The 9,746-nt window shown below is 46.2% G+C and overlaps 1 protein-coding gene across 2 annotated transcripts in view; it reads left to right on the top strand.

Moving 5' to 3' along the window:
* Nucleotides 1–3,965: 3,965 nt before the first annotated feature.
* Nucleotides 3,966–9,746, top strand: part of LOC143012224 (inositol-trisphosphate 3-kinase A-like) — a 20,050-nt gene continuing 14,269 nt past the window's right edge. Inside the window, exons 1-5 of one of the 2 annotated variants that reach the window (XM_076165261.1) lie at nt 3,966–4,514; nt 7,049–7,229; nt 7,644–7,782; nt 7,998–8,258; nt 9,259–9,746. The exon at nt 9,259–9,746 is cut by the window's right edge and continues 409 nt beyond it. In XM_076165261.1, the coding sequence (XP_076021376.1) occupies nt 7,183–7,229; nt 7,644–7,782; nt 7,998–8,258; nt 9,259–9,746 (935 nt within the window). In that variant the 5' untranslated portion in view covers nt 3,966–4,514; nt 7,049–7,182. Of the gene's footprint in view, nt 4,515–7,048; nt 7,230–7,640; nt 7,783–7,997; nt 8,259–9,258 lie in introns of both variants that reach the window. The other variant, XM_076165260.1, reaches the window with a different exon arrangement.

The raw sequence follows: 9,746 nt of genomic DNA, 5'->3' as shown, positions 1-9,746 counted from the left end.
ACACACGCGCACGCACGCACGCACGCACGCACGCACGCACGCACGCACGCACGCACGCACATACATACATACATACATACATACATACATACATACATACATACATACATACATACATACATACATTTCTGTTTCACTCTTTATCTGGGACAGCGGCATCCCAGCATGCACTGGGACAAACTAACACAAACAGATAGATATTCACATTCACACCAGCGGGGAGTTTACAACCTCTAATCTATCTGGCCATGAGGAATGTGGAGGGAAACACTCTTGAACACACACTGATGGTGGGATTGGACCCGTCAACCTACATGCTGCACAGAGTCACTGTGTGGGAAAATTGATTGAGCAGCTTTCAGTTTAAATATTGATGAGTTGACCCTGTGAGGGTGTGGCAGGTGTGACTCCTGCTGTCTGGATACACTTACGATAATGACAGAGGGGCTCTAACAACGCAGTGTGCACTTACTTTTAATTGCACAACACACACACCAACTTCAGCTACACACACTATCTACCCAATGTCAAGCAGACAGAATACACTCTCCAACACAGTCCATGGTTACCTTCTGCACGCTCTTAAATCATCTTTGCACTCCCAGCGTATTGGCTACACCCGCTCAATCAAATGCAACCCAGTACAGCAGCTTTACAATAGATCCTTTCTGTTTATTATAATAATCAGTTTTTCTTGACACGGTGCCACGAGTGTGTTGACTCAGCCACACAGCGGTTTGTGAGGCTGTAATTGCTGGTGGTGTTGTACTTCTGTAACACTCTGCCCCTCAGGTGTGTACGCTAAAGCAGGAGGGCAAACCTTTGGTATACTGGCATTCCAAAGCAACACTAGCCGACTACTAAATGCAACACCAACAACTATAATCAGGCAGTTCAACCAGGAGTTTCCCCGCTATTAAACTTCAAAACTCTCCCTAATCTAAACAGTTTTGCAAAGATATGGATGATGACATGACATTACAGAGCCGCTGCATGTTTTCAGACATACAGCAGCAAAGACATCATGACAAACTGCTGTGTGTAATTATGACACGCATGCACAAACCAACACACTCAACCTGAACACATACACAAGCTTTCACCAAGCAAGGTACACACACACACCGCACACACACATCAAGTGGGATTTTACCTGACAACCAGTGAACTAGTTGATAATCAGCTGGAACAGGAGGCTTGGCAAGTCTGACTATTTCCTTATTTCTCCATTTCTCTCTCTCTCTCTCTCTCTCTTTATATGGGTGTCTCTCCCTCTCCACTTGTGTTTGGCAAACACTAAGACATTGAACAAATACTTCTGCTTTCTTCACACCTCTGTTTGCTCTCTGTAATTTCATGCTCAAGCTGCATCTCTCTCTCTCTCTCTCTCTCCCTCTTTGTTCCTCTTATACTCCTTTGTGTGTGCAGTAACTCTAAACTCCACGATCAGGTGTCAGATAAGAAAGAGAAAGAACGAAAGAGGGAAACAAGAAAAGAGCGATAAAGACCGATACTTCTTAAAAGGGTGTGAGTCTGACAGAGAGGACGGAGAGAATGAGAGAGATACTACAGAGGAAGAAAGCCAGACAGGGAGAGAGAGACAGAGAGAGACAGAGGTAGAAGTAGAGGTAGATATGGAGAGGGTACATCCATGGGTGACACTGCTATCTTATCACTGGGAAGGAGGAAGGAGATAATAAAATACACTCTCTCTCTCTCTCTCTCTCAGGTGAATTGACAGATGTAGACTTGCTTGTATGATTTTTTTCAATAAGATATTTATTAATAAGCATTTGTTTCAATGTGTTTTTGGAAAATCATAGCAATGTAAATTCCCCTTTCAGTGTGAAACCTTTAGATATTCAGCTTTCCGATATCATTTTTTGGTCAGTGCAATGTTTTATTGTTTCTTTTGTCATCTATGTATCTGATCTTTCACCGTAACTGTTTATTTACCACTAATTTCCACAAGTAATTTTATAATTTTACTTTTCAGAAGCTATCCTCAGCCAGACCACGAGAGGGCAGCAGAACCCAGGACTGAAAGTGATAGAAAGGTCAATTTACATTCGCTGAAGTAAAAGTAAAGGCATAAACTTAGAATATGGTGATAAATACTCAAACTTTGAAGTATGGAGGTTTTTGATTAATTTGGATTAAAACTGAGACTGAAATTCCCTTCCCTTTACTTTGACCAGATGAAGCTTCAGGATGGTTGTTGTGGGTGTCATCGTAGGTTTTTTCTCTTCAGTTTCCATCCCTCCGAATCGACGTTCTGGAGGTTTGATGACATCTTGTGGTGAATAGAGGTTAATCAAGAAAACAAAAGTAATCTTGCTGCTTCTAGGTCCGAAATGCATGAAAGGAAATCAAAATAACCTGCAACAAGGGAGAATAGAGTGTAATATAAATGTAACATATTACTAATGTAACATAGTCAGTAAAGAAACTAAGAAGAAATATAAATACTCCAGTAAAGTACAGATAGTGTACAGTATTTATCACTTGACTACAAAGAGAAACCTTGGCAGAGTCCAGTGAGTCGGTGCTGAGGGTGCAGACTGAGCTCTGGCTCTGATTATGCAGAGATCTAATCAGAAACAAATAATGGAAGTGCTTCATCCTCCAAGTGACTATTCCTCCTCTGGTGTTCCACATTTCCCTGTTTCCCTGTAAACACGGCCTGGGCCTTTGCAAAGCTCCATCCCTCTGCTGACTCATCTGAAACTCTGGGCAGGTGCTGGGCCCTGGGTTCATCAAGCACACAAGCCTGATGAAGACCACAGTGTAGATGAACCTTCATAAGTCAGGTCCTTATCAAATCAAAGAGCTGAGAATGTGAGAGTCGTCTGCAGGTATTTTCTTGTCTCCACACGCTGCTTCCACACCTACATTCTCACATGGAAAACTACAAACCTGGTGTCCTTCCAGCTTTCTGTTAATTTCAAAACATTCCTCGAGGCTCAGGTTCCTCTGTATCTGTACCCCTGTGGTCCTCTTGGTTTCTGCAACAGTTGCGATGAAATGTTCATAAGAGGAGCAAATCTGTTTCATTCCTCATTACACTTCTTCTCCACTAAATGGACTCAAGTATTGGGCCACCTACACGTTACACTCTGCTCTCTCCTGTGTGGGCAGCTGTGGCGCCTTGTGGATGGAAAATGTATTTTACTAAAGCTTCAGCATATAATGCCGCATTCAAATCAACACCTGATCCCCACTTCACACTGGCATCCAGACATGAACATGAGCTCATTCACACACTCCTGCAAACATAAAGACACAGGTGAAGATCATGTGAGTGAACGGAGAAGGTTTGAAGGACAATAACGTATTTATTAGATGCTGTTTATCATGTTGAAGGAGAAGAACGGAGGAGAAGAACGATTTTAACACTCTGAACAGGTAACAGTTGTTTAATGGAACTTTATAGTTAATGCACATTTACCAAGGAAATTATTATAATATACAGTAATAACAAAATTGGACCACCAGCAACGTCTGCCGGATAAGTGGAAATGTCATTATTAGTTTAAAACAAAGTTTGTGTAAAGAATGCAGACCTCAACGTAATCATGAACTGGTTTAATTATCAGGTACACAGAGGGGCAAGTTTCACCTTTAAATACGTCTTAAAATATAAGTATGCACTATGAATTACAGTACATTTCAATCATGCGTGACAGGAACGCAAATAGTGGCGCTTGATTTGACAAAATGACGCAAAATTGTGCAGTAGAAGTAGATTAGCTTAGCATAGACTGAAGCATAGGCACGCGCTCTTATCTGAGGGCTTCCCCCGCGCGTGCAGCGAGAGGGGGAGATAGAGGGGAGAGAGAGAGAGAGAGAGAGAGGGGAGGGGGGGAGAGAGAGAGGAGGGGGGGAGAGAGAGAGAGAGGAGGGGGGGAGATGGGGAGAGAGAGAGAGGGAGAGAGAGAGAGAGAGAGAGAGAGAGAAGAGGGGGAGAGAGGAGGCTGTTTTGTAGCTTCCGGTTTCAAACACACACACGCACGCACACACACACAAACACGCAGACACACTGGCGGACGCAAACACACACTCGCAGCTTTTCACTCGCAGCAGCAGCACAGTTACACGCGTGACCAGACTGAAGCTCCTCTGAAGCGTTTGTCCACTGAGCGGAAGGAGAGAAAAAGAAGTCCAGAAGAGCAGAGAGCTTCAAAGTTTCCCCCGAAACAAACAAAACGCTGCGGGACGAGAGAGACATTTTGAAATCTGCTTCTTCTTCTTCTTCTTCTTCTTCTTCTTCTTCTTCTGCTTCTTCTATTTCTTCTTCTTCGGCTGTAGAGGAAGGTGAAGACGCTGAGGGAGCAGCTGCTGCAACTGTTAAAGCGGCGTCGGCTCAACATTTGCGTGGAGGAAAACACGCGAAAGAGCCTCAACTTTAGGTTTTGTGGTCACGCACGCACGGGAGCGGAGTGTTTATCACAGAGCAACACAAGCGCCGTGGAAGAGAAGAAGAAGAAGAGGAGGAGGAGAAGAGAAGAAGAGAGGTGAGGGAGATAAACACTGGCGATAACACTTTATTACACTTTAATACCTCCGCAGAGGAAGATGACAGATCAACTAAACTGGATGGTGACAGTTATTCAAATGACCTCACTTTTATCATCACCAAACGGGATTCCGTGTGTATCTAGAGCTCATCTCGTCTCTTCATTTGTTCTGTATCTCTCAGTAAGCAGCCTTGTTATCTCTCGGTTTTGTAGTCTCCCCTTTGTTTACCGCTCATGTGTGCAGACAAGTGGGCACTTTAGGAATCATTCATAGTCTCGTTAACAGATTACATCATGAGCAGTGTGTTGTTGTCACTTAGCTGGAAAAGTTGTCCAGAACTTAACAGCACAGTATGATGATGATGATGATGATGATGATGATGGTGATGATGGTGATGGTGGTTTATCGTGCTGATTTGGGGCTCTTGCTTTCTTCCACATGTCAGTCTGGAGTCCAAACCTTCTGTCTGTCTGTCTGTCTGTCTGTCTGTCTGTCTGATGCAGAAAGTTTGACAGATTGTGCTTAAAGATGCACACACACACAGACACACACATATATGCAGACCTGTGTTTCTCTGTTTTGTTTATGTTTACATAGATACAGTAAGCTCCTGTTGTAGCCTGGGCCCGGTGCAGTGAACGCTCACATCGCTATTACAACATCTTTAATATTTGATTCAACCTTGACGCCCTTTGTCAGATTAAAGTCTGAAGCGTTTGTTGGCCCCTGCTTCTCAAGTGTGTGTGAGGACGTCACTAAGAGCAGCACGAGCTCTGGAATCTGGTCAGGCTTGTCTGTTTAATAGTCACAGGATTGTTATAACACAAAGAAGTCCTTCCTCCGCGTGTGGCCTGAGCTTTTTCCACGGCAGGTCAGATGATCCCACTTTAACGGAACAGAACAGACAAGTATTTTACATTAGATCCAAGTGTGATGACCCCTGTAAGGAGTCTCTGCAGAGCACTGATCCAGCGATATCCTCCTTTTGATACAAACATGTGATGGCACCTGGATTCTGCCAACGCACTGCATTATGAAAAATGCTTCCCACTGCTGCTTCACTGCACCAGCTGAGCCTCCAGCAGCATTCAGGTCTTCTGCTTCTCTCTCTCTCTCTCTCTCTGTCTGTCTCTCTCTGTCTGCGTTCGTCTGCCGCGGGCCTCTGGGTTGATGTTCGTGTCCCAGCAGGGGGAATTGTTTTCTCGTTGAGTAAAAGGTGAAGTGGCGGTTACAGAGCCATATTCAAGAGCGACGCACCATTCAGATCGTTTCCTGTTTCTCTCTGGCTGCGTCACTCAACAATGAGGAAATCCCATGTTTACTCCCCAGTTCATGACCTGATGTCCTAATGAAAACACGTCCCGGAGCCATTAGTGGCACTTTGGAACAGGGCGAGTCTGAAAAAGGCTGCAGGGAAGTCAGGGAACACACAGTATGTTCCCCTGTAGTGTCAAGACTTTGTATTCTGATTAACACAATACATGTTTTCATACATGGTGTAAATATAAAAGGTGGCATCAGTACAAGTACTTACTCCCTTACAGCTAGATGATGTAATCGTAGATGGATTAACTCTCCTCTCACATGCGTTTCCTCAACGAGGCGTCTTGCTGCACACTTCAGATTATATAACTTGTTGTGTGTATTTGGTGTACTGCCAATTTCTCTCAATCCTGTGTAGTATTTTTTGCCTTAACTGCAATACAAATGATCATAACACAGCATCCATGTAAGTGTAGTGACATTTCCTTCCTCTTACGTCCAGTACATTATTAGAAAGAGACACGTTTTGAATGTGTTGCAAAGTTTTAACACCACGAATCAAAAAGCAGTTTGTCAATAGCTTCATTGTCCCTGCAGGACTTTTCTACTACTTCTTTCCACTTTCATGTATTAGCACCCCGAGTGTGAAGCATGTAAACACTGAGCTGATTCATGGAGCCAGAGGTTCTTATTGGCCGGTTTAGGAGGACTATTCCCTGTTTTAGTTCTCCTTGTCTCTTTCCATCCTTTTCCACGACCTTCTTTGTTGTCCTTATTTTTTTATGCGTAGATTCGCCCCAGTTTGAGGCAAAGTCGCTGCTGCATGGCTGAGCAATGCGACAGATTGATGGGACTCGGGTCAGGCTGATCTGCTGATCACATGTTGCTAGTCGAGAAGAGCAAATCCGCCAAAGAGAGTGTGAAAGCTAGATATGTGAAAATCTCAGCAGGGAAAGGGCGAAGAAGACAAATTATCCAAACGACTTTCTCCCTCCCTCTCTTACTTTCTCTTTCTCTTTGTCCTTATTTTACCGTTTTTTCTCATTTTATTCCCCATAGCAACGGTTGCTACCACACCAGCACTTACTGTATGTTCACAACACAGTTTAGGACCCTGATAGGGGGAAGTGAAAGCGTGTGTGGTATGTCTGCAAAGGGAGCTTTTATTTTCATGTTGTATGTTGTGTTTGACATACAGACTTGTTGATGTATAGATGATGTAAGAACTTGTTCAGGTCAAAGGTCACATGTCCCTGTGTGGTTTCAGGTGTGTGGAGCTGCGGTTCATGCTGGCTGGATGCAGGTGGGGCACTGAGAGCCGTCCTCCAGGCCTCCCCTGCAGCTCCGGGGAGCTTGTCCCATGTGTCCCCAGCACTCAGAGCCCCTGGCCCGGCCGCGGGGATGGCAGCATCGACCCTGAACCTCAACGGCCTCGGAGCCATGAACAGGTGGGGGAATTAACTCTGTAACTGCAGTCTGGTTTCTATAGAGGAGATGCTGGTCAGAGTGAACTGTATTATTATACATTACAAATTACAAAAATACATTCATTTGTCCTTTTTATCAGGCTTATCTCTTCTTTTTAACAACCCATTACTCCCATTTTCCACAAAGTACCTCAGCAGCACATTATCACTTTAGATTTACATAAACACTATTTACATTTTCAAATGGTTTCAGTAGTTTCACATACATTTTTATTTGCATATTTCCATTTGGCTTTTGTTGAAAGCGACATCTCTTCCTCTCCTCTCCTCTTCTCTTCTCTTCTCTCCTCTCCTCTCCACTCCTCTCCTTCACCTCTCCTCTCCTCTCCTCTCCTCTCCTCTCCTCTCCTCTCCTCTCCTCTCCTCTCTCAGCAGTAATACATTTCAGCCAAACTCCTCCAGCTCCGCCTCCAGAGCGCGGAGTCCAGGTGGGCGTCCTGTGCTGCCTGTTCCAGACCGAAGCACGTACTGCCAGCTGTTGGGTGGGGGTCTCTACAGCCCAGTTAGTCCCACGGTAACTAACTACTCGCTGTATGACAAATTGGTCATCCTCAACAAAACAATGTCAAAGCTGCTCATTGGATTGGATGAATTTAAAATAGATGAAAACAAACAAAACATCAGCATTTTCAGATTTGTCCACATTAGTGTAGACATGACCGTAATTGCAGGAACTCTACATTTAATACTTGATATAAGATGAAGTCATGTTTTTGTCTCTGCTCCTAGACGCTGGGCCGAAATTTCGTCTTCCCGCCGTCACTTCCCCGCGGTCGCTCCCCCTCCCCCTCCCCCCGGAGCCCCGAGCTGTTAGGAGTCAACGTGGGCCAGAGAGTCCGGCGGCTGAGCTCGCCCGGAGGGGAGGAGGGATGCGGAGGAGACGGAGTAGAGGAGGAAGAGGAGGAGCGTGGAAGAGGGGCCGTGAGACGAGAGGAGAGGAGACGACAAGTGCAGCTGCTTCAGATACACAGAGAGCTGCAGAATGTGGAGGTGACCCGTCTCCCTCTTTCTCTCTCTCTCTCTCTCTCTCTCCCTCCCCCCCTCTCTCTCCCTCGCTCTCCCTCTCTCTCCCTCTCTCACTTTCTCTCTCTGTGTCTCTCTCTCTCCCTCTCTCTTTCTCTCTCTTTCTCTCTCTCTCCCCCTCTCTCCCCCTCTCTCTCACTCTCTCTCTTTCTGTCCCTCTCTCTCCTTCTCTCTCTTTCTCTCTCTGTGTCTCTCTCTCTCCCCCCTCTCTCTCTCTCCCCTCTTTCTCTCTCTGTGTCTCTCTCTCTGTGTCTCTCTCTCTCCCCCCTTTTCTCTCCCCTCTCTCTCTCTCCCCTCTTTCTCTCTCTGTGTCTCTCTCTCTCCCCTCTTTCTCTCTCTCTGTCTCTTTCTCTCTCTCTTCTCTCTCTCTCCCTGTTGTCTCCCTCTTGTCTGTTCTAGTCCTATATTTCTCCCTCGTTCAGAGTTCTTTATTCCAGCTCAGAGCTCTCAGCTCTTAGCCCTCTCTCCACACGAGTCTCTAGGCTGAGGAAGGCGAGGCACAAAAACACATTTCCAGCTTCAACATGTAGAAAATCAACTCAACTCGCAAAATCCTCATAACTTACATTTCTTTCGCTGCCTTGCTTTGCCCAGGGCACACACACACACACCCACACACACACCCACACCCACACCCACAAACCCGCACACAAACACTCGCTTATCTTTTAGTTCATGCTTCAATACTCGCTGTGCTTCTCTTGACGTCATTTTTGATGCTTAGAAAAAAACCTCTTTGATGATGTTCAACCTCAGGCTGGACACACTGTGTGGGGACGACACACTGTGTGGGGAAGACACACTGTGTGGGGACGACACACATAAGCTCGTGTTCACATGTGACAGTGACATACCAGCCCTCGTTTGTTTGCAGTCGGGCTGTGTCATTAACTAACTCCTTATCTTCTGAGATGAAGTGTGTTGGGGAGTCTTGTTGTTAAGCTGCGTTCTCCTCCTCCTCTTCCAGGTCCGGGGTAAAGTGGGTCTGTTCGAGGCCCATATCTCAGCCCAGGTGCTGAGCTCCGAGCTCCAGCGCAGCCCGCGGTCTCCAAGACGATCGCCCAGCCAAACCCCTTCCAGTCCCTGCCTGCCAATCGCAGCCTCGGACAGCCTGTCAGCCCACGCACAAGAGAGCAGTGAAGCCTGCACTGTTGTCCAGAACGGGAGTGAGAGGGAGGAAGAAACCGCAGAAGGAGGAAGGAAAGAAGGTGAGAAGGAGAGGGAGCGACGGGTCAGTCTGAACGGACGCCGGACGGAAACAACGCCGCCGCCCCCCGGTGTAGACGGACCACGTGACGCTCCGGGATACCTCGAGATATCAGAGCCCAGCGTGGAGAGAGAACGAGATGAGGGCGGAAGAGGGAGGGAGGAGAAAGACGGAGAAAAAGACGGAGGAGGGACAGTAAACAAACCCGTGCTGGCAGAAGAAGGAGAAGGTGGAGAGGAGAAGGGAAA

This window comes from Genypterus blacodes, unplaced genomic scaffold, assembly GCF_046128005.1.
Source record: "Genypterus blacodes isolate CSIRO-AG114 ecotype Tasmania unplaced genomic scaffold, CSIRO-AGI_Gbla_v1 ptg000143l_1, whole genome shotgun sequence".
NCBI lineage: Eukaryota > Metazoa > Chordata > Actinopteri > Ophidiiformes > Ophidiidae > Genypterus > Genypterus blacodes.
Note: the sequence above shows the minus strand (reverse complement) of the source record. Positions and strands in the feature narration are given on the sequence as shown.